This window comes from Sorex fumeus, unplaced genomic scaffold (assembly GCF_029834395.1).
Source record: "Sorex fumeus unplaced genomic scaffold, SorFum_2.1 ptg000199l, whole genome shotgun sequence".
NCBI classification, from domain to species: Eukaryota; Metazoa; Chordata; class Mammalia; order Eulipotyphla; family Soricidae; genus Sorex; species Sorex fumeus.
Genome location: NW_026606256.1, coordinates 1,821,313 through 1,845,972, shown reverse-complemented (window position 1 = coordinate 1,845,972; position 24,660 = coordinate 1,821,313). Strand labels below are relative to the sequence as shown.

General features: G+C 59.7%; 1 protein-coding gene across 1 annotated transcript in view; it reads right to left on the bottom strand.

The window, feature by feature from the left end:
• Positions 1 to 17,382, bottom strand: part of TMEM270 (transmembrane protein 270) — a 146,097-nt gene extending 128,715 nt beyond the window's left edge. The window contains exons 1-3 of the mRNA XM_056108234.1: positions 17,314 to 17,382; positions 14,008 to 14,442; positions 13,401 to 13,646 (exon numbers count right to left, since the gene is read on the bottom strand). Of these exons, the coding sequence (XP_055964209.1) occupies positions 13,401 to 13,646; positions 14,008 to 14,442; positions 17,314 to 17,382 (750 nt within the window). The remainder of the gene's footprint in view (positions 1 to 13,400; positions 13,647 to 14,007; positions 14,443 to 17,313) is intronic.
• Positions 17,383 to 24,660: the final 7,278 nt, after the last annotated feature.

Below are 24,660 nucleotides of genomic sequence, written 5' to 3'. Positions count from 1 at the left end.
GGCTTCCACACGGGCGAGGCCGGCGGAGGGGCCGGCCGAGAGGCCAGCACACAGCTGGAGGCCCAGGGCACCCCCGGCCCCCGGCCCCCGCCCGCCACTGGTGCCCCGATGGGGTGGGTGAGGACCCAATAGAAATCAGGGCAGGTGGTAGCCTCGCACCCTGGCCCGGAGGCCCCACTCAGAAGCGGCACCTCTGACAATGGGGTCACATGCTGCACTCCAGGGAGAAATGACCCGAGGAGGGTGTCATTGACCCCCGAGGACCGGGACCGCCCCCCAGGCTCCAAGCCTCCCTCCAGGGCTGTGTGTCTCCAGCCGCTACCCAGGACCCCCATGCAGAGCTATCACAGGGAAACCATCTGCTCCACTGAGGCACGGAGGGTCTCCAAGGGGGAAACTGAGGCCAAGAGAGGCCGCAGAGGGTCCACATCCCCCGGCAGAGCATGGACTGCAAGGTTGTTTGGGCGCATCAGAGGGTCCAGAATGAGGCCCCTGCACCCACCAGCCTCCATGGACCCACTGGCTGTGGCCAGAGGCAGAGCTCACCATGGCATAACTGCCCCCGCTCCCACTAGGGTGCCACCCATGCCAGTCTGAGCCTTACTCCCCTGCACCCTAAGCTGAGCCGGACCCTGACCTACCCTGACCCCACCAAGCAGACACGCAGCGGCTCCCAGCCCCACTCCTGGAGTTAGACACACCTGGCCTTGACTCCCCAGTCCCAGGGGGCACCTGACGCAGACACAGACTCTGTGAGGTGAACCCCAGGGGAAGGCAGGACAGGGCAGGGCCACACACACACACACACACACACACACACTACATACCCCACACATCACTCTCACTGAACACATAACATCACACATACCACATACCACCACATACAAGTACATGCCATGCTTCATGCACGTGTATGCACCACATCACACACGTATCGTGCATATAGCACACATGTGCACATACATAGCACATGCATGCAGGTATAGAACATATGCACGCACGCACATACACAGCACACGTGTGCACATGCATTGCACATGTACACAGCATGTTCATGCATACACAACACACATGCATGTTGCAGGACACTCGTGCACACACACAGTACACAAAAGCATAAGAGATTTGTGTGTGCACACCACACATACGCTTTCACGCGCATACGCATGTATGCGTGCCTATAGTGTGAGCACATTCACCCAGCACACACCTGTGTACATACACACACAGTTACATGCATCAGTATCTATGTACACATGAACATACATGCATGTCACCCCCATGCACATAGGCCACATGTAACCATGCTTGTGCACACACACTACATGTGGACAAACACACACGCAGACACATATATCCCACAGCAACACACATATATCCCTCAGGTCACCTGCACACAAGCCCAGACACCCACACACCCCTCAGTCACACACACACCCCTACATCATATGCACACACACACATGTCTTTCCAGAATGGCAACTTGCCCCGGGGCAGGTCCCCCCACCAGCCGGCCTTTGAGAGGACAGAGCCAGTCCCCGTCAGCCTACAGTGGACACCCGCTACAGTGGACACCACCAGGAGGTTTGGTGGGGCTCAGCCTGGGAGCCCCCCAGACCCCACCCCCCAGAATGGGCATGACATATCAGGTCCCAGGGTGAGGGGTCTGGGTGTTCAGGGCTGGCTGACTCCAGGACACCGTGCCCAGGGAGGGAGACTCTGTCACACCACAGGTGCCCTCTGGGCTCTCTGGATGCAGGCCCGGGCCCCCCTCCACGTGCTCCCCACTGCACTGTGTGAAGGTGCGCCGGCCGGCTGAGGAGAGGCCAGTGGGAAGGAATGAGCTGTCCAGGGACCAGCGTACAGGCCAGCCGGTCGAGGGCTTGGGAGACGGGCACCCTACAGGAAAGCCCCAGGCCAGGCAGCGCCACTTCCCCGGCTCAGACCGTGGCTCCAAACCCAGACCCCAGCCAGTTGTGTGGGCCTCTGTCACTCCGCCCCTGAGGCCAGGTCCTGGAACAAGGCTCCCCAGTCAACCCTGCCCGGGGACGAAGCTTCTGGTCCCCAACATCTGAGAAGCCCAGGCACATGAGTATGAATGACTGACCAAGCCTGACAGCCCATCCAGCTGGGGACCACTGATCCCCAGAGGTGAACCTAAAACTTGTTAAAATACAAATGATGCAGCAACCCGCCACACACACACACACACACACACACACACACACACACACACCAGCTCCTTGGCTTCTGCCTGCCCTCCAGGCCAGAGTCTCTGCTAGGAGAGCAGAGACAGCACATGAGGCCATGCACGAGAGAAAGGACAAGAAGGTCGGAAACCTGGTCTTGACCTCAGATTTGAGCCTGGTAGTTCCTTCGGGCGGCCTGGCCAGCTCTCGCCGCCCTGAGCAGGGGCAAACTCACAGGCCCCCTCGGACAGGGCGGGGTGGAGACTCAGCGAGAACTCGGCACACTGAAAAACTAGCAAGCCCCAGAGAGCTTGGCCCTGCACGCAGCCAAGCAGGGTTCGATCCCCGGCATCCCGCTGGGGATCCCGAGCCCCACCAGGAGTGATTCCCGAGCACAGCGCCAGGAGTCAGCCCTGAGCACCCCCGGTTGTGGCCCCAAACAAACCAAAGGAGAAGTGAGATGTGGGCTGGCGGCTACAGTCCCTGGCTGTGGCCCTGGCAGGGGGCAACAGGGAGAGGCGGGTCACCTGCAGGCAGGGTCAGGGACCGTCCCCTGCCCTTGACAGCTGCAAGTTGTGGGTCTGGGAACCACCCCGGGCCTGGCCCGGAGGCGCAGCTCCAAGCAGCTGGACCGAGTCTCTGTAGCTGACCTGGCGCCGACCTCAGCCCTGACCTCATACTTTCAGGATGACACTCGGGATGGACAGGGTCTGTCTGCGGCTGGACAGACGCTCTGGCTGTGCCCAAGAACACTCCCCGGCCGACTTCGGCCCCTGTGAAAAGAAGCGCTTTCCCGTCCCACAGAATCAAAGAAGCATCTTCACCCCAGCCCCAGCCCACGGCGACACTGTGGTCCGGCAGTCATCTCTAGGGTGTCCCAAGCCTGCAGGACCCAGCTTGTCCTGCAAAAACTTCCCTGGAGAGGGCCGGAGCGATAGTACGGCGGGGAGGGTGTTGGCCTTGCATGCAGCCAACCTGCCTTCGATCCCCGGCGCCCCACACAACCTGACCAACGCCAGGTGTGACCCCTGAGTGAGCAACCAGGAGTAAGTCCTGAGCACCGTTTGTGTGTGCCCCCCCAAATAAAAGCTTCCTTGGGGAGACAGTGGCCCCCATGCCACCCCATGCCACTGCAGACCTTTCTAGAAGTATCCCCAAACCCTCACGATCAAGGTTCTGAGAAGGCCTGCACAGTAGACACCCATCTCACTCAGAGCAGCCCAGGGCTCCCCGGCTTACCTCTCCGCCTTTCCGACCTCCCCTGGGAGCCCCCCACCCCCAACGCAGGCAGCATTGCCCACTGCCCTCTTGACCCGGAAGCACTTCATTTCAGAGTGCCAGGGAGGCGCCAGTGTCTGGACAGCGCATGCCATGACCCGGAGATACCCAACGAGGCTCTGGAGAGTGACACGAGTTCAATGGGGGACATGCCTGCTCTCGACCTCCAGGTGACCCCGGAGTAAAGGTCACCAGCTAAGGTGCCACCGAGCTGCAGGGGGTGGGCAGAGGGGGCATGTCCCCCTCCCTCCCCCTCCTTGCCGCAGGGGCAAGTCCCATCTGGATTCCAGCCAGATCCACAAGTGACGACCTGGGGGCCTCAGCCCCCCACTCCCCGTTGCTCTGCCTGCCCCAGGGCCCGAGGTGACCTCCCGGGCCCCAGGCGTGTGCCCCGAGGCGCCTGCCCCTGCTTGGTGAACGGCAAGAGGCCTGGCGCCCCCGCCCCCACCCCCTTGGCTGCCTCGGGGAGCCCGGACAATGCCGGGAAATGTTTGCACCCAAACAACGCGGTTCTTCAGGAACTGCCAGGCCCTGCCCAGGAAAGGGGCATCCGCCGCCCGCCCCGCTACCCCGTCTGGAGGGGCAGCCCAGCAGGGGGGCGTCAGAGCCAAGAGGGGGTGCACCCGGAGCTCAGGGTCACCTGCTCGGGTGACCCCCAGGGACCTGTCACAGCAGCAGCCCGCAAGACCCGGCCCGTCCGTTTGTGTCTGCATGGCTGCCACGGGCTCATCTGGCCAGAGATGATGAGAACCGCACGTTGATGCGATTTGAAAAATGGATTAATTCATTCAACAAACATTTGCTGCCTGCGCCAGCTGTGCCAAGCCCCCAGGCCGCCGGGCACTGAGGATCGAGGAGTGGGTCAGTCCCGCCCTCCTGCCCTGTACCCTGGAGAGACCCACTGGCCGGGAGGGGGCAGGGTGGGTACCCGGGATGGCCGGGCGTGGGGGCAGCAGGCGTCTCCTGAGACACGCCAGGCCGGGCCGGCCCGGGCCACCGGCTCAGGAAGCCGCAGCGTCGGCAGAGTTTGGGAAAAGAGAGTCCCCATCTGATAAAGAACGAAACGCCCCCCGATCCCCTTGGGCCCCGGCCCAGAAACCCTTCCCATCCGCTCCAACCAGCCCTGGCCAGCCCAGCACACCCACGCAGCCCGGAGGTGAGAACTCCAGGTGAAGCGGGTCGTGGAGGTGAGGGGCCACATGTGCTCGGTCCCCAGCACCCACCCGGCCACAGGCTTGGGCATAGCCTCCGCCGCGCCCAGCAGTGGGCGCTGGAGGAAAGGGAATCAAGGGACCCCCACGGGTCTCCCACTGGGCCCCCACAGGACTGGACGGTGATCAGGGCCTTGTCTGCGTCCCGGGCAGGAGGCGCAGGGAGGACGGAGGGCCAGGCGGCCGGCCGGGGGCAGCTAAGGTCAAGGCCGCCAGCCGGCTTGTTAGCGCCCCTCACGCCCACCTCGCCCGCGTGCCAGCGACTGTTTTTGTCTTGGGGGGGGGGGGTTGCGGGCGGGGGTGCGGCTCAGAGCCTGAGTGATGAGTTAAGTGACAATGAATTTGAACCACATGGAGCCCCGCTTCAGGGGAAAGTGTTTTGGTGAAACGCAGCTGGGATTTCATCAACCCACACCCCCCAGACGGTACAGAAATAGTCGGGGCCCAGCCGGCTCTGACCCAGAGGCCTGGCCCAGTTTCGTCACCCCTGTCCTGGAGAGAAATTCCCAGTGGCCCCTTTCCCTGAATTGGGTTTCGTAACCGCCTTGTTTTGGTGGCTGTTTGTGGCCCCGTCTGGGATGTGCATGGACCTGCAGCGAGCACCAGCCCCCGTGAGGGGGCCGCAGACCCCCGAGGGGCGAGTGGGTGGCTGGACCCCAGAGGCAACCCCCCCCCTCGCCCCTGGCCGGGCCCGCACAGGCAGGACAGGGAGCCGGCTGCTGGCCACGCCCAACCCAGCCCGCAGAGGGAAACGGAGGCCAGAGATAAGGCCTGGGTGACCGTGGACAGCAGAACCCAGGGACTCACCCCCCGCCCCCCACTCACCTGCTGAGTCAGCACCTTGCTGCCCTGCCCAGGGCCTGGCACCCAGGACGTCTGCCCCGATGCCCAGTTCCCAGGAAGAGGATGGAGGGCTAGGCCCCCCGACAATCGAGAAGGCTGATAGCCCACTTCCCAGGCAGTAATGAGCCCCTCCCTGGGAGATGAGCTAAGGGCAGCCCCTGCGGTTCCCTCCTGGGGTGCAGGGAGAGAATAGGGGTGTCGCTTCCAGAAGGAGGTCGGGTGTGGCTGGGGCACCCCAAGCCGGGCTCAGGCAGAGACTCCGGCTGCAGCTCAGAGGCCCAAATGGGCTGGCCCTGCCCTAGGGGTGAGGGTGGGGGTCACAGCTATTTAAGCCCCTGGGAGAGTCTGCTCCCCTCCTGGTCACTCAGCCAGGGCCCCCTTCTGGTCAGGCAGGCAGAGCAGGAAGCCCCAGGGAGCTCGGACCCTGGGGCAGGAGGTCCAGGCAGGAGCCCAGGAACCTGCTGATACCCAGACCTGGGGGCTTCAGATGTGCAAGACAGTCGGGGCAGGGGAGGGGGAGGAGGGTCCCGTCTACGTGGCGGACCCCTGGGTCCCAGAGGTGGGGGACACCAAGCCCAAGCCCATCCCCCTCCTCCCGCTCCCAACACTGCCGGGAGAACTGGGGAGGGTGGGGGCAGCAGCTCTCTCCTCCCCAGACTCAGCCCTGACGAGGGGGGCACAGCCCGTGCCATCAGGTACCCCCAACTCTCCCCCCCGGGGTCCCCACCTGGGCAGGCAGAACTCCTCCCGGGAGCACGGAAGGAAGTCAGAGGGGCCCCGCTGCCCCTCTGCTCCCCCCACGCACCCCAGGGTGGCCTCCCCACGGTGGCCAGTTCTTCAGGCTGGGACTCACCCAAGCCTGGCCCCATGGCGGGGGCAGGGGGGGTCTCCAGTCCCTGGGGCAGGAGGTGGCTCCTGGGGTCAGGGAGCATCTTAGCCTAGAGCAACGGACTCCCACGATGAAGCCTGGCAGAAATAAATAAATCACTGAGAGGGAGTCCGGGTGAGGACGGTGCCCCCCGACTAGCCTGTCCCCCTGGACAGCTGACGGATCTCACGGGGCCTCCTCCGTGGCATCACAGCTGGGCCAGCTTGCTGCCGGGGTGATAGGAGTCGTGGCGAGCACTGTCCCTGGCACCTGGGTCGTGAGCATGACCCAAGCTGAGCGAGAGGGCAATGGTCTTGGGGCGGGGAGGAGGGCACTAGGAGGTGCCAGTAGGGGGAGCAGTTAGCCACGGGCCACCCGCCCCTGCTGTGTGTCCCACAGCCTGTCAGCCCCTCTCGAAGGCTGGGAGGGGGGGACAGGACATAGGGGGAGGCCCCAAACTGACCCGCTGCTGCCCCGATGCCAGATTTCTAGGAGGGTCAGGAGAAAGGCTCAGGTGACGCAAAGTCTGTCTCTGTCGGACCCTTGAGCACTTCCCCTCCACACCCAGACCCCAAAGTGGGAAGTGGGACCCCTGATTCAGCTGATTCTGCCCCTGCTGGGCCGCGGGGTAGGTAGCCACCGCCGCCCTCACCCACCCGCCCTGAACCCACCCCACCGTGAGTGGGTAGTCCTCCCGCCTCGGGTGCCCCATCTGTGGAATGGGTCTGCGGGGGCAAGAAGGAGTTAATGCAGGGGAAGGCCTCCCCGCTCCGTACCTGCCCCCAGGAGGAATCCAGGAGTCGGAGCCTCCTCCGTGCTCGACCGAGTGTCCGTCCGTGCTTTGGGGACTCGAGTGCCACGCCCGGCTCTCCACTGCCTGGTGCTCAGGCGGAGGCTCCGCCCTCAGGAGCCCGTTCCATCAGGACCAGGGCGCTGATAAAGGCCGGCCACCGGCCACGGGATGGGGCTCTGGGCGCACCCCAGGGCCCCGGGTCAGGGCCAGCTCGAACACCCTGGCAGGCCCAGTGTCCTGGGCAGGGAGGGCAGGTGACGGAGGGTGCAGGCTGATCCCAGCACCCCGTGCCGGCCGCCCGGCTGCCTGCCACCCCACCTCTTGGGCCAGCATTCCTCTGCTCTGCCCTGTGACGGGGACCCTCACCACTGAGACCCAGGCAACCCCCACCCTTTGGCTGTGGCACCCCCAGCCTGCCCGCCCCCGGAGGTCGGCAGGGCAGGGAGGGGCTGGGTGAAGGGGTGAAAAGCGCTGGCGGGTGAGCTTCATTCACCTCTGCCCGGCCCTGGGGCCCCGCAGCGAGGGGCCAACCTACCCCCAGAACCACTGAGCTGTGATCCCCCGAGAAGGGTGGGGTCTCTGGAGGGCATTTCCAGGGGCCCAGCCACGGGTGGGCAGGTGCCGCTGTCCCTCCCCACAGCCCACGGCCATGCACAGCCCTTTGGCCCCGGGCTGGGCTCCCTCGTGCCAGCCCCCGTGCCCTCGGGTGACCTGCTCCCCGGTCTGGACGGGGACGGAGCCCGTCCTGCCAAGCACAGGGACGGCCGGCAGGGAGGAGCAGCAGCATTCCTGGGGTGCGGGGTGGGGGGTGGGAGGTGGGGGCCAGGACAGGGACCCCGTGTCACCCCCCGACACTGCCCAGGGAACATCTTGCAATGTTCCTAGGCACCCCCAAAAGGGGCGGGCAGGCGGGCGGTCCTGGGGTCCCCCGAGGCCCTTTCAAGTGGTGCCAGGCGCCCGCCCCGTGAGTCAGTGTGGAGAGGGGGCTGTCACCGCCCGCAGGGACATGGGGCCGCGTCCAGCCGCGTCCAGCCGCGGCGAGGCTGCTCCGGGAGAAGGCGAGAGGAGGAGGAGGAGGAGTGCCGGTGCCCGAGGAACCCCAACTCCGGGCAGGGAACCCCCCGCACCCCGGGGACCCTCCAGATACGTCGTGGCAGAGACAGGGACCGGGAGAGGGGAGGGGCCACCCGGACCCCAGATGGGCCGTCCTGGGGGCAGCTGCAGACCCAGATGCTCGCGCGGCCGACAGGCTCGGAGCCGCAATGGGCTGCAGATGTGGCTGGCGGGGGTGGACACGCTCCAGATGAGAGCCGTCCCGGGCAGCTGCAGGGCTCCGTCCGCGCCCCCTCCAGCACCCCAAACCCGAGCGCAGGGGTGTTCCAGGGTGCATGGGGCCCAGGCCCCAGCCAAACCCCAAGGAGAGCAGAGCCCAGGGTGCCCCCAGGGCAGGCAGAGAATGAGGGTGCCCTGCCCCCTCCCATTCCAGCCTCCGCCATTCAGCCGCCATCAGAGGGTTCCCTAGATCAGGGGCCGGGCACGGGAGGGCACACAGAGTCCAGCCCCAGAAGGATCTGGAAGGAGGCAGCCTGGTCCTGCGGCCCCAGCCCTCGGTCTCCCCCACGCCCCACCACTCTGGTTCGACAGGGACCTGGGGGCGCAGTCTCAGCCTCCACTCCAGACCCTCAACCACCCCCCCAGCTGAGGGAGCTCAGTCACTCAGCATCCCGGACTGCCAAGCTCGGGGTCCCCACCCCTAACTAGCACTGTGGCCCCTCTCAGTCCGGGCACTCTGCCAAGCCCGGAGGTCTCTGGGCTGGAGGGTCCTATGAAACCCAGAAGAGTCTTCTTATGGGAGCCAGAGGGGGGATGATCCCAGGCTGGCCCTCTGCCCCCCAGGGCCCCTGGGAGCAGCCCCCGGGGATCCAGAGACAACAGTCTCTGCCCCCAGGGACCCACCACAAGCCCCCTCCTGCCACTCCTGCCGGCCACTGGAGGTCAGGCTGAGAGGCAGAGTGCAGCAGGCAACAGGCAGAGGGTCAGGCCCAGTACCCTTCATCTGCTAATTTCCAGCTTCCCATCTTGGCCACGACCCTAGATGGACCCCCGGGGTCAGAGGTCAAGGGTGAGTTGACCAGGGGGCAACTGCCAAGAGCATCTGGGGTGGCCTGAGGGTGGGACGGCCTGGCCCGGCTCCCCACCCAGTGCCTCCCGACCCGAGTCGGCCCAGGTCCAGGTGCCCAGGCCGTGCCATCTGGCTGTGCAGGCAGCATTTGGGGCACTCGAGGGCCCAGGCAAACAGGTCACTTCAGGCGAGTGCTCTGGGTGGGGGAGCTCACGTGTGGAGGCTTGCTCGGGGCAGACAGGGGTTCGGGGAGCCCCCTCAGCCCACAGATAGAAAGACGGGCCAGGGGCAGACCCCTGGGAGCCACTACAGGAACAGCTCAGCTGGGCAGAGCGCAGAGTCCAGGGGACCCCCGCCAGCCTCCAAACAGCCCTGGGCCCTGTCCGCACACCCCCAACCCCCAAGCAGCTCACCCCAGGAGTCCCTTCATCTCCGGGGTGTGCCGAGGTCAAGATGGAGTCAGGAGCCCCCAAAGGAGCCCTCCCCAGGGCAAGGGGTGCGAGGTTGAGGTGAGGAGGGGGCCAGGGTCAGTGTCAGGACAGGACTGAGGAGGGGTCCCTGGTACCGGGGTGGGGCGTCCAGGCCTGTGTGTCTTGGCCGAGGTGGACCCCGGGCCCGCCAGGTATGTAACAATTCCAGCCATTTCCTGCCCTATTAATGTGAAAGGGGCTGATATAAATATGCACTCAGCATAAATAAATACCGGCCGGCGGGCTGCATAGCAGACGGATTGCATGGCGCAGCCGCAGGCCGCCAGCGCGCCCCCACCCGCCGCCGCCCCCCACTTGTTTTCCTCCCGCCGCCCAGGGCCTGAGACAGAGGGACAGGCAGGCTCCCCCTGCAATCTCCAACAGCCCCCTAGCCTCGGACAGCACCAGCCTAGGGACCCAGCATCCGTCAACCCATCTGGGGGCAGAGGGCACTGCCCAGGCACGGAGCCATCATTCCTGGGATGCACCGGTGGGGAAACTGAGGCTTGCAAGCTCTAGGGAACTCAAATCCCAGCTCCTGGGGCTGGGGTCCAGGGCTCCGGGTCCATACTCCCACCCTCCTGCTCAAACGAGTGACTCAGGGGGTGAGGCCCCCGATGTGGGGCCCCAGTGCCCGGCAGAACCGTCTCACAGAGCTGCAGGGTGGACTGCCCTTTCCTCCTCTGGGCACACCCCCAAGTCCGTGACCAGCACCCCACATCACACAGGCACGGGAACAGCTCCTGAGGGTCAGGCTGACCCAGGCCACAGAGGCAGGGTTGGACCCTGGGCATCAGCCCGGGGCCTTCTCCTGCACCTTGGAAACCCAGGGGACAGAATCCGTCTTCTCTGTTCCAGAGACCCCACCATAGGGTGGGCGCAGGTGACCCAGCACCCAGAGGGGCCGCACTCCTGTCTCAAGAACCAGGTCCAAGAAGGCAGGACCCACACAAAACCAGCAGATCTGGGGCCAGAGGTGCAGACTTTTCCACGGCCCACGCCCCTCATCGGTGTCCAGACCAAAGCCCCCTCCTTCGAGAAGCCTTCCCAGCCTTCCAGCCCCAAGGAACAGCCCCCAGGTCTGGCACTGCCTCCCAGGCTCCAATGCTTCCACAGGGGCCCCCAGGGGGCCCCCAGAGCTCCCAGCAGAGAAAGAGTGGGTGACCATCTGCACGATATAAAAATAAAAACACAGTATGAGACTAATACCCAAGGACAGTGGAGACGAGAGCCAGGATGACTGGTCCATGGTTGGAAGCTTGCCACAAGGGGTGGGTGGCAGTTGGGACAGAGAAGGGACCACTGTGACAGTAATCGTGGGAAATGATCTCTCTGGACAAGAACTGGGTGCCGAAAGGAGGTAGAGGGATACACAGGATAACCTTTCAGTAACAGCATTGTGAACCACAGCGCAGAGAGAGAGAGAGAGAGAGAGAGAGAGAGAGAGAGAGAGAGAGAGAGAAAGTGCCTGCCACAGAGGAATGCTGGGGACAGGAGTGGCAGGAGGGAAACTGAGGACACTGGTGGAAAGAAATGGACACTGGTGGAGGGACGGGTGCTGGAACATGTATGACCAAACTCCAATCGTGAACAACTTTATAACTGCATCTCATAGTGATTCCATAAAAAAATAAAGGAGGGGAAATACAACTTTAAAAATTATTTTTTTTAAGAAAGGAAGCAGGAGGCTCCAGGGGTTGTTACTGTCCCAGCAGCCTGTGAGCAGTGTGGGATCCAACACTGAAGGAAGCGCTGAGCAGGATGGGGGGGCCTTGGACCCCAGATCAGACCCTGCCCCAGCAGCCAGGTGAGGCCTCAGCCCCAGGCCCCGGGACATGGTAGATGGTGGGTCCCAGGGTGGTGGTGTCCAGAGAACTCTCCAGGAGAGGGGCCAGCCCCCAGCACCCCCCACCCCCGGCCAGGCCTCAAGGCTGCGCTGGAGGAGTCGGCAGTGACCGGAAACTGAGCTGCCCAAGGAACTGACCAGCCGTGTGGGCAGCTGGGAACGGGCAGTGACGGGGGCAAAGTAGCCATAGCCTATTGGGGCCATTCTGATGTTTCCCGAGAGTCCTCGCCTGGCAGTGCTCAGGGGTGCCTCCCAACTCTGTGCTGGGGGGTCAGGTTCAGGTCTGAGATGGGATGGGGAGACCCACACACACGTGGGATTGGCAGGAAGGACCAGGCCAGCCACATCTGCAGGTGGGGGTCACCTTATTCCTAAGAAGGGACCAACACGGTTTCCTGCACACCACGCGCCCCCAGACGCCCTCGCCACCGTCCAGCTCAGCTCTGACTCCCCCCACCCGTCCTCCCCCCAACTCCCCTCACCTTCCCATGCCTCTCTTGGACTCTGGGGTCGCTCTTCTCTCCTGCTCTCTCCCACCCAGCTCCCCCCGCCCCCTGGCCCTCTTCCAGCTCCCAGTGGCCACTCCAGAGCCTCAGTCCCAGGCCCTCCCACCAAGCCAGGAGCCAGCTGAGCACCTCCTGGGCCCCCATTTCCCGGCATGCTGTGTGCACCCAGGCCCCGGCACGTTTGACCTGACCAGGGCCAAGAGGACTCACTCCACGGTTTCTGCCTCCCTGGCTAGGGGTCAGCCCTGACCTGCTCCTCAGACTGGAAGGAAGCTGTGGGAGGCAGGACCGGAATGCAGGAGAAGGCAGTACAGAACTCTCTAGAACTCTCATTCCCACGCTCTCCCCACCTCAGGCTTGGGGAGCCACGGGGGAGGGGAGGAGCACAATAGAGGGATGATGGAGAAAGACAAAAGGGGAAGAATGGGGGCTGGAGGGATAGCATAGCGGAGAAGGCGTTTGCCTTGCATGCAGCCAACCCGGGTTCGATTCCCAGCATCCCATACGGTCCCCAGAGCACCACCAGGAGTAATTCCTGAGTGCAGAGCCAGGAGTAGCCCCTGAGCATCGCCAGGTGTGACCCAAAAAGCGGGAAAAAAGGCGGGGGAGAATGAAGGGATGATGATGGGGGAAGGGAGAGATGGGGGATGAAATGACGGCAAGAAGGATGTCAGGTGGGAGAATGGATTTATGTGTGAAGCATGAATAGGTGGGAAAGGGAGTGCCTAAGTGTCTCATAAACAAATGAATGTTCTTCTCAGACTGACACAGAATCACTTCTTCTGTGAAACTGCTTCTCCAAGGATTTCTCTAAACCCCTGAAATGTGAGGACCTGGCACCCTCCAGAGGCCAAAGATGCTAACTACCCATCTCCCCTAAAGCTGGACACCCGCAGGCCTGAGCAGACCCACAGAAGGCTGAGAGTTCTGGAAACAGACCCCAGGGACCAGCCCTGTTCCTTCTTCTGAGATGCTAGGAGGTCCCCCTATGACTCAGTCTTCTCAGCTGCAAAATGGAGCCAAATCTGACCATGCAGCTCTGAGTTTAAGCAGGAAGACCGTGTAAAGCTGGTCTCTAGCATCTGCCAAACGCGTCTTTCCCAGAAGTACCTCGGGGTGCGTACACTCGCGTGCACCCCCTGCACACACACCGACATGCAGGTCTGCACACACGTCCAGCTGGGGAGGGAAGAGGAACAGATAACAAAACCCTCAGCCAGTTCAGTCCAGGAGAGCAGATGGGGACACATTTATTCTCCAAGGGCTCCACGCACTGGCGCGGACTCGGGGCCCAGGGACTCGAATAAGGGCCCTGAGTCCTGGAGCTCAGCTTCCTGGGCCTGCGCCAGCTGGGCAGCATGCTCGAAGGCTGCCTGCAGCAGGTGGGAGGCCAGGCAGGTGGTCCAGGTGACGAGGTAGGCCAGGTGCCAGGAGGTGAGCGCCATGCTGCTTTCCACCCACCGGTACAGGCGCTTCAACAGGGCCACCAGCTCCATCGCCGCGCAGTTCTCTAGCAGGGCCTGGGGCAGCCCAGCACAGGGCAAGTGGCTGTTCTAGCCAGGTAACCACGCGGCCCTGCCCGAGCCCCGCCCACCCACCTGCCAGGCAGCCAACCCCGACCCCGCTCTGCCCTAACTCCGCCCTATGCCCGCCTCCGGCCGTCTGACCCCGCCCCTCACTTTGTAGAGCCGCCAATCCCGCTCCGCCCTTCCTATCCCCGCCCCCTTCCCCGCCTCCAGCGGCCGGGCCACGCCTACCCACCTTGTCCCCAGCCGGCCCCGCCCATCCCTCACCTAGCCCCGCCCCCCTCCCCTTTGCTCGCTCATCTGATAGGGCAGCCAGCCCCCACCCTGCCCCGCCCATCTCATCCCGCTTAGCCACCTTGTAGGACAACCGGCCCAGGCTGCAATCCCGGGCTTTCTGCAACAGACGCCAGCCCAGCAGCGCAAGCACCACGGTCGCCAGCAGGAGGCTGTGCACACACGACAGCAGCGTGTGTGTCCAGGTGGCTAAGGACAGGCCTCCTGCATCCAGGGCACCGGACTGCAGGGGGCCCAAATGCAGGGCCCGGGCACAGCCCTGCAGGACAGCCCACGCCAGGCGAGGTCCCTGCAGTAGCAGCCACACCGGGAACTCTATCAGCGTCAGCCCTGCCCGGAGGGCCCGGCCCATAGGACAGCCAGCGAGCCTAGGCCGTGGGTGATCCTGCAGGCCGCTGGGCCCCTGGGCCTCCCGGCTCAGCTCCGACAGCCAGTGGTTGAACAGGAAGATCTTAATCAGCAGGAAATTGTAGACGTACACCCGGTTCTGGACCACCTGTCAGGGAAGGGTGAGTGGTCATCAGCCACCTGAGCAGGAATCCGTACTGCCCTCACCCCGCTCTCGACTTCCCTCAACCCAGGAGAGCTGCTCATGCGTTCGGGTCTATCCCTTGTTAGGACCCAATCTCAGGAGGAAAGGAGTTTTGGTTATAGGGGGTCTCTTCCCTTTGGATGTAAAGGGTAATAAATGAAACCACAGGCAGGGATGGGGAGATGGTGCCTACATGTGGATTTTTGCACACAGGACCCCCAGATTCCATCCCCAGCACCACAGGAAGTGTACTCCCAAGTCCTTAGCCAAAAGTATCTACTGGTATGGCCCCCAAGCAACAAGCAAACAAGCAAAAAAGAAAAAAACTCCTCTTGCTCAGTGGTCTTCACCCGAAGGGCTGCGGGCCCCCAGGGCAGAGAGGGGTGGAGAAAAACCCAGCTCTAACTGAGGGGCAGTTTTGTCGAGTTGTCGCTGTGGAGTCGTGTCTCCAGTCCTGTTGCTGAATAAGGGTGTCCTTGGCCCCTGTCATCTCCAGGACTGGAGCCCACCGCAGTCACAGTCTCTGTGCCTGGACTGCCCTTTGCTTCTGGTGTGAGAGGGCACACGGGCTGTGGGTGGGATCGAGCTCACGACCAGTCCCCAGGTGGGCTGATGGAGAGGAGGAGACCCAGATTTCTCCCCTGGTCCCCCATCACTGAGCCCAGGGGAGAAAGAGCCTGCAAACCGGGGTTGGAGCGATAGCACAGCGGGGAGGGCGTTTGCCTCCCACGCGGCCGACCCGGGTTCGATTCCCAGCATCCCATAGGGTCCCCCAAGCACCGCCAGGAGTAATTCCTGAGTACATGAGCCAGGAGTAACCGCTGAGCATCGCCGGGTGTGACCCAAAAAGAAAAACAAAAAAAAAAGAGCCTGCAAACCCGGAAACTACACCCAAATTCTGGAGCTAAATAAAGTCCCTGTTCTGATTCCCGACCCCTAGCAAAGCCCCTGGTCCCATCAGAACCCCACGTACCCTGTACAGGACCCCCAGAGACCCTGGAGATGCACATCCAGATTAACTGTGAGTCCTCCAGGGGCGGGGCCTGTGAGCCAAGGGGTGTGGCCTACGTGGGGAGGGGCGTGGCCTGTATAAGTATGGTCCCTGGGCGGGCGTGTCTGAAGGGTCAAGGGGTGTGGCCTACAGAGTCAAGGGGGCTGGATCATGCACAAAAGGGGCTGCAGAGAGGGGTGGTAAGAGAGGGTTTGAAGTGCAGCAGCGCCCAGAATTACCGGAGCAGGGAGGAGACAGACCTGTTAGCGCCCACCCTGACCCGGCAAGATTGGTTCTAGGAGAGAACAGAGGCGCAAAGAAGCAGCATCACTGGGTCCGAGGCACACAGAAACGTGGGCGGTGGGGAACAATGCCTGTATCGTCTCTTTCTATAGCCAGGACATCCTGTTCTGATCTCCGGCCCAGGGAGGGGTCATGACTTGGAAATGTGGCCCCAACTGTCAGCGTGTGCATAGATTAGGGGGCTTGGGGGACTCCCACACAATGCTCAGGGAACCCAGGTGTCACTCCTGATCTACTCAGCCAAGCAGGGGTTTCATGCTGCGGTCCTACTGTGCCAGGAACCACCTGGCCCGACCCACAGGGCTTGGGGACCTCCAGGGCCACACCTGGTGATGACTAGGGGCCTCTGGTACTTGGGGACGGGCACGTAGTATTAAGGCTTTGAACATGGGCCCCATAAGTGCCTCTGGCCGCTGAGCTGTCTCCCCCAGCGCCATCATTTGCATGTTTAAATAAAACAATGAGGTGGGGCTGGAGAGATAGCACAGCTAGTAGGGCCTTTGCCTTGCACGCGGCTAACCTGGGTTCGATTCCCAGCATCCCATATGGTCCTCTGAGCACCTCCAGGAGTAATTCCTGAGTGCAGAGCCAGGAGTAACCCCTGTGCATCGCCAGGTGCAACCCAAAAAAGCAAAAAAAAAAATTATGAGGGGGCATGGAGCCATAGCACAGGGGGTAGGGCGTTTGCCTTGCACTGGGTCGACCCAGGTCCGATTCCCAGCATCCCATGTGGTCCCCTGAGCACTGCCAGGAGTAATTCCTGAGTACGGAGCCAAGACTAGCCCCTGAGCATCACCAGGTGTAACCCAAAAAGCAAAAAAAAAAAACAATGAGGGCAGTAGAGATTGTACAGCAGAAGGGTACTAGCCTTGAAAGCATCCAACCCATGTTCCCATTGGTCCCCTTCGCCCCTTCAGGAGTGATTCCTGAGAGCAGAACCAAGAATCCCCTGAGCATTGCCAAGTGCGACCCCAAAACCAGCAAAAAGATAGGTGGGGGCCAGAGAGATAGTACAGTGGGTAGGGCTCTTGCCCTGCACATGGCTGACCCCACTTTGATCCTCCACAAGGCCCAGCCTGGAGTGACCCCTGAGTGCAGAGGCAGGAGAAAGCGCTGAGCACCATCAGGAGTGGCCCCCAAACAAACAAAATTTAATTTAACCAAAGAATTGATGGGCGGCTGCCACTGGGGTCTGAGAGGCAGCACACGTGCCTTGAATGTGAGGTCCTGGGCTCCCTCCCAGACACCACATGGTCCCCTGGGCACCACAAGATGGTGACACTTCCCCCCAGGCCCTGCCCCGAGCACAGTGGCCCCCAAAACAAAAACAGTGATGCGTTTCAAAAGGGGAAAGCAGGTGGTAGGAACAATGCTAAATTCGCAGGAGAACAATGCTAAGAACCATCCCCGAGGAGGGGTCGGGGACCCACTCGGGGTGGGGGCGGCTCATGGGGGCCTCTAGGGGTCAGGGCCTGATGGGAGGGCCCTGCAGCTGAGCAGGGCTGGTGAAGCCCCCCTCCCCAGCCCCTCGACCTTCTCACCAGCGCTGAGAGCTTCACTGCCAGCAGGAGTACCCCCAGAAGGCTGGGTCTGGGCGGGCCGGAGTCCATGCTCCCTCCGTCCCTCCTGCAGCTGGACAGGGCAGTGACCTCACAGAGTAGAGGGTGGGGGCCGCGTTACCATGGGGACCCAGTAGCCCCCCCCAAGAACCCTTCTCTCTGTCACTAGCCCATGGAATGAAACTGGGGGGAGGGGAAGGAGTGTTTCCTTCCAGGCCCCCTGAAAGCTGCACTGAAACGGGGGAGGGAGGCCGCTGGGAAGGGAGCAGGACCCCCTGCCCCCGCCAAGCCCCAGAGTGGCGCAGCCCAGCAGAACCGAGGTGTTCGGCCAGGCTGGACCACAGTGACAAGAACATGACCAGGCGCAAGCGACAGGAAGGAGACCTCCCAACCTGAACAGGATCCCCCCAAGTGCCACCAGCATCAACCCCCAAGTCTGACTGGAATAGCCCTTGAGAGCTCTGGGTGTGGCCCCCCAAAAAAAGGCAAATAAAGAAATAAAGTTTTCATTGTTTTTTTGCGAGAGTGGATTTTTTTCTTTTTTCTCTTTTTTTTTTAGGAATGTTTATGGGGACACCGTGATTTACAAAGTTGTTCATAACTGAGTTGATTCAGACCTAAGACATTCCAACACAATGCCACCACCAATGTCCCCTTTCCTTCACCAATGTCCCCTTCTCTCCACCAGTACCCCCGGGTTCCCTTCTGGCCCCCAGCCATGGCAGCCATGTAACAGATTGATTTCATATTTCGGTATCTTTAAAATTGGAACCGGAGCAATCTTGTAGAGTGGGGAGGGCTCTTGCCTTGTACACAACAGACCTGGTTTGAGCCCCTGCACCCCATATGGTCCCTCAAGCCCCGCCTGAATGCAGTCCTGAGTACCACCACTTGTGGCCCCAAAATTAACAACACATTTTTTTTGTTTTAATTATAAGCCGCAAGAGCCATCAAGGAGCCCAAGCAGCGAGGTCACTGGAAATAGCTGCATTAAGCACTGACCACGGAGGCCAGACCAAGAGTGAGAAGAGTCCAGTAGGCAGGAACCTGCCGGAAGGGGTCGGAGAGAGAGGACAGAGATTAAGGCTCATCCTGCCTGCCACCAAGCCCAGTCCAGTCCCTGGCACCTCATGTGCTTGTTCTGAGCACAGAGCCAGGAGTAATCTCGGAGCATGGCTGGACGATACCAAAAATAAAATAAAATAAGATGAAAATAAAATACAGTAAGGAGCACCACAAATTATCCCTGCAGGCATGAGTTGGGGCACCTGGATCCCAGAGAAAAGCTGGGAATAGCCAGAAGGGGGGTCAATGCAGGAGGCGAACAGCAGGGGGCGCCTAGGGGCCCGCCAGGACCCCCACGAAAGGGCAGGACAGACAATGGGTGTCCTTCCACCAGCAGTGGCCCAATTTGCCCGGGTTTCCTGCGTTCCCCCGCCCTGCGAGGGTGAGAACAGGGTCAGGATCACCTGTGCCCTGAGCGGGATTGCTAATCCTAGGGGACCAATCTCCTATCAGTGGCAGTGAGCACATCTGCCCTTGGCAGAGAGCAGCATGACTGCAATAAACGTCTTCCAGACAGAGGTCCCAAGGCCGAGAGGGGGCTCAATGGGCTGAAGGGGGCCTTGAGCACTGCCAGGAGTGACCCCAGAGCCAGAAGTAGCCCCTGATCCCTGCCCCATGTGGCCCAGAAACAGGTAAAATGAGGAAGCAGGGGCTGGAGCAACAGTAAAACAGGGAGGGCACTTGCCTTGCACACAGCTCACCCGGGTTCAACCCCTGGCATCCTATCTGGTCCCCTGAGCACCGCCAGGAATGGCTCCTGATCCCAGAGCCAGCGGTAAGCCCTGAGCACTGCTGTGTGTGCCCGAAAAACCAAAAGCATAAGAAAAAGAAAAAGGAAAGAAAACAGTGGGTTCCAGAGACAGACACCCAGAGAAAGGTCTAGAACCAAGCACCAACTCATGGGCAGAAGCAGAGGTGGCCCACAGAAGCTTCTCTCCTTCCAAGAGACCAAAGGGGCAGGGTGAAACGAGTTGGTGACCAGCGCCTCAGAAGGTGCCGGGCCCCACACTTAGGGGGACCAAAGGGGAGCAGGTTTGGGGAAGGAGTCAGGGGCTGAAGAAGAGTTTCGCACTTGAATCTAACTCCTCTCCCCCCGCCCACAATAATTTCAGGGGCACAGGACGGCTGCAGAAACGTTTGGTGGGTGAGTGAACAAGTGAATTAAATGAATGAGTGAATGAATAAGTGAGTTATCAAGAGAATGAATATGTGAGTGAATGAGTAAGTTCATAAATGAATGAGTGAATGAGTGAGTAAATAAATGAGTGATTTAAAAAATGAGTGAAATAATGAATGAATAAGTGAACGAGTATAAAACTCTATGAATTAGTGAATTAATGAATGAGTGAATGAGTCCATGAATAAATGAGGGAGCGAATGAAGGAGTTTATTTTTTTTTGTTTTTGTTTTGTTTTGTTTTGTTTTTTTTGCTTTTTGGGTCACACCCAGCGATGCACAGGGGTTACTCCTGGTCCATGCACTCAGGAATTACTCCTGGCCCTGCTTGGGGGACCTTATGGGATGCTGGGAATCGAACCCGGGTCGATCGCGTGCAAGGCAAACGCCCTACCCGCTGTGCTATCCCTCCAGCCCCGAATGAAGGAGTTTAACGAATAAATGAATGAATGGCCTCAGAGTTCTGTCCTGCCAGGCAGGACGGGAGGACAGCAGGAACTGCATTCGGAAACTCTCCACCGGCTCTCCCTTACTCAACATCTAGGTTCGAGGCCATCGGGTCCTCTTGTAACCTGAGAGATGCCCCGCCAGCCGGCCTGTCCCTGCTGTGCGCGGGGAGGCGGGAGGTGGGGCGCAGTTACCCGCAGTTCCCCCAAGCGTGGAACCAGGACCACCTTCTCCCCTTGGCCAAGGTCCGGCGCCGCCGACGGTCAGGAGCGCCCCTGCGGGTGCAGTACCCGGACGTGACCGCGCGAGGGCAGCAGACACCGGGGCGCGCGGCGCGGCTTGGCAGCGCGGGTTCTTGTTTTGGTTTGATTTTGCTTATTTTGTTTTCTAGCCCATGAGTCCGGTTTCCAGGTAACAGCAACGTTGCGCCACGCCCGAGAGAGTTCACCAGGTGCAGGCCCCGTCAAGCTTGGGCTGCTGGAGGCGAAACCATGGAGGTAGGCTTGGGCGGCCGCCAATATTCCTCTTTTCTTTCCCCGCCCAAGCCAAAGCCTCATTATTTCAGCTCTTCACTCCTTTTTCTTCTTTTTTTTTTCCCCCGGAAATACATCCAAAATAAATAAATAAAACTGACAAATACACCTTACTGAAATCTGGCCGTTTTTTTCTTTTCCTAAAGATGACGTCATCGAAACTACTTAGATGCTGTGAGGATGGTCAGACACAGACTAACTTTTGTGAGGGACTCTCCTGGTTAATCACTTAATCACTTAACTTCTCGTTAGTCATCGATTTGCTCGAGCGGGCGCCAGTAACATCTCCATTTGTCCCTGTCGCGTGCTAGTGTAGCCCAATGGCATCTGTTCGCTCCGGGAACATGAAGAGCCTCAAACCAATCGTTCATGATCTTGACGAAGAAGTCTGACCATCTGGTAGGTGGGCGGCCACGCGGTCTTTTGACATCCCGTGGAATCCAGTCAGTAACAGCTCTAGTCCAGCGGTCATCTTTAAATCTCATTACGTGACCAGCCCATCTGATTTTCGACACCTTGGCAAATGAGACAGCGTCCCTGATTCTTGATCGTCAACGGATGTCGGAACTCCGGATTTTCTCCCTCCTGGTTGGAGGGAGAAAATTGCAAGCCGCATCCCCTACCCCCCTCGCCCCCCTACACCCCCCACCCCCCCTCTCGTGCACACATACCGAGTTCCCAGACCCAAAAGACTTAGATCCACTTTACAGAACTGAATCGATTCCAAAAGTTGTACCCACTACTCCTATACCACCTTCCTCAACCTTTGCAGAATCGGGGTGGGGCAGAAGAGAGGGTCACCCCAGTGTTTGGTGGGTATATGAGGTCAGCATCTCACAGGAGAGAAAGAAACTCTTGGGGCCCAAGATAGAATACATCTGGTAAGGCATCTGCCTTGCACGAAGCTGACCCCACTTCAGACTCTGGGACCCCATGACGGCCCCCAAGCACGGCTAGGAGTGATTCCTGAACACAGACAGGAGCAAGCCCTGTGCACCACTGAATGTGACCCAAAATCCCAAAAAGAAAGAAAAAAAAACTTTAGAATGTCTAAAGTTGGGCTGGAGAGATAGCACAGCAGGTAGGGCGTTTGCCTTGCATGCGGCTGACCCGGGTTCGATTCCCAGCATCCCATATGGTCCCCTGAGCACCCACCACCAGGAGTAACTCCTGAGTGCAGAGCCAGGAGTAACCCCTGTGTATCGCCAGGTGTGACCCAAAAAGAAAAAAAAAGTTTGAAAAAAAAAAAAGAATGTCTAAAGTTAAGGTTGGAGCGATAGCACAGCGGTAAGGCATTTGTCTTGCGTGCGGCCAGCCCGTCTGACCTGAGTTTGATTCCTCCACCCCTCTTGAAGAGCCCAGCAAGCTACTGAGAGTATCTCGCCCGCACGGCAAAGCCTGGCAAGCTACCCGTGATGTATTCGATATGCCAAACACAGTAACAACAAAGTCTCACAATGGAGACGTTACTGGGCCCGCTCGAGCAAATCGATGTACAATGGGAAGACAGTGCTTACAGTCTAAAGTTAAAATGGGCGAGGAGGTGCAGAGAAATGGTCCAGCGGATAAGGAGTCTGCCCTGCACACGGCTCACTGAGTTCAGTCTTCAGCATCCCATAAGGTTTCCTGAGCCCAGCAGGACTAAGACCTGAGCATTGCCAAGTGTGATCCAAAACCAAACAAAAAACCGGGTCAGGTTGATGTTAGCAAGGGCCGGGGGGTCTGGCTTTGCAGCTGGTGGTCCAGGTTTGTCCCCCAGAACCACATGGGTCCCTGGTCACCACTGGAAGTGGTGTGATCACCACCCTGAGCTCCGAGCCGGGAGCAGCCTCTGAGCACCACCAGGTGTGGCCAAAAACCGAAACAAAAGCAACAAGCTGGGAAAACTTGCTTTAAAATATGTGCAAATTTGTCAAAATGAATCACCCTCGGGTGCACAAACCTTATTTATAAGCCAACATGTGGAAATACTCATCTCTAACAAACGATTTCACTTGGAGTTCAAGAGTAGATTTCGAAATTCCAAAGTGAAAGCAAAAATGGTCAACTCTTGGGCAGGAGCAACAGTACAGCAGGGAGGGCATTTGCCTTGCACGTGGCCAGCCCAGGTTCAATCCCTGAGCACCGCCAGGAGTATTTCCTGAGTGCAGAGCCAGGAGTAACCCCTGAGCATCGCCGGGTGTGACCCAGAAAGACAAAGAATAAATTTTTTTTAAAAAAACTGGTCAACTCTTAGGGAAGGTGGCAGTTACCTTAAAATTCCTACTAAGGGGGCTGTAGTGATCACACAGTGAGGAGGACATTTGCCTTGTACGGGGCTGATCTGGGTTTGATCGCTTAGAGTCTCCCAAGCACTGCCAGGAGTGATTCCTGAGTGCAGAACTAGGAGTAGCCTCTGAGCACTGCTGGGTGTAGCCCGAACTTCCCACCAACAATTCCTACTGAAAGAGGCCACAGGCGGCAAACCATGGGCCTCATGCAGCCGAGGGCCTGCGAGTCGTGGATTCAACCCTTGCACCAGGAAAATCAGCCACAGGGTTTTTGCTGGTTTGGGTTTCTGATTTTTGTTTTGTTTTGTTTTTTACCAGGAATAATTCCTGGGTGCAGAAGTCAGAAGGAACCCCTGAGCTTTGTGGGGGGTGACCCAAAAACAAACCAAAAATGTGGATATATACAGTGAGAGTCAAAGAGGCTGCACAGTGGGCAGAGCACTTGCTTTGCACGCAGCAAAACCAGGTTGAGTCCCCGATATCTCATGGCCAGGAGTGACCCCTGAGCACAGAGCCAGGGATCCCCAAATACCACCAGGTGGGATTCAAAAGCCAAAAAATTCCATCTTTACAAAAGAAACAACAGGAGAGATAGTATAGTACAAAGCTTTCAGCCTTGCACACGGCTGACCTGGGTTTGATTCCCATAATGTCCCTGAGCACTGTCAGGATACAGAGCCGGGAGTAACCTCTGAGCATCACCTGGTATGGCCCAAAAATGCAAAAATAGAATTTTTTTTTTTTGGCTTTTTTGGTTCACACCTGGTGATGTTCAAGGGTTACTTCTGGCTCTGCATTCAGAAATTACTGCTGGCGGTGCTCGGGGGACCCTATGGGATTCAGTACATTGAACCCAGGTCAACAGCATGCAAGGGAAATGGCCTATCCATTGTACTATCACTCTGGGCCAAAATAGAATTTATTTTCTAAAAAAATTAAAATAAATTTTAAAAAATTAAAAGTGCTAGTGGAGCGGGGAGATAGTTAGAGAAGCCCATGCCTGATGCATGTTCGGTCCTCACATGGGTCACATGTTCCCCCAAACATAGCCAGGTGCAGGTCTGGAGACCCCCAAGCGTTACCAAGGGGAACCTGGGTAACCCCTATGCCCCAGCACCCAAGCATCTCAGGCCATTGGCCGGGATGGTCAAGTATGCCAGAGGGGGTCTGCCAGGCCTCTTGAGTACAGCTTGGGAGGGAAGGAGAGGAAGGGAAGAGAGGGGTGGGAAGGGGGAAAGAAGGAAAAGAATCAAAAATTCCAGGGTCGGTGGGAGAGACACAGGTAGGACGCTGGCCTTGCACACGACTGACCCGGGTTCCATCCGTGGTACCCCTTAGAATCCCCTGAGTCTTCCAGGAGTGATCCCTGAGCACAGAACCAGGAGTAAGCCCTGAGCACCACAAAGTGTGGCACTCCCCCCCAAAAAAGAGTAACCCCAGGAGCCAGAGTGATAATACAGCGGGGGGGGGGGGGGGTGCTTTCCTTGCACATGGCTGACCTGGGTTCGGTCCCCAGCATGCAATAGATCCCCCAAACCTGCCAGGAGTGATCCCCTGAGTGCAGAGTCAGGAGTAAGCCCTGAGCAACATGGGTGTGCCCCCCTCCCCCAAAAAAGAGAAACCTGAAAAGTCCCAGAGAGACTATTCCACGGGCCAACCATGACAGGAGATTCTGGTCTAGATCAGGTCTGAGCATCTCATGGTCCTCTGAGCACTGCCAGGAGTCACCCCTAAGCAGCAAGCTGGGAGGGACCCCTGAGCACCACCAGGTGTTGCCCCAAGTCAAAATTAAAAAACAAATTTCTAGAGATTCCAGGCTGGAGCAATAGCACAGCGGG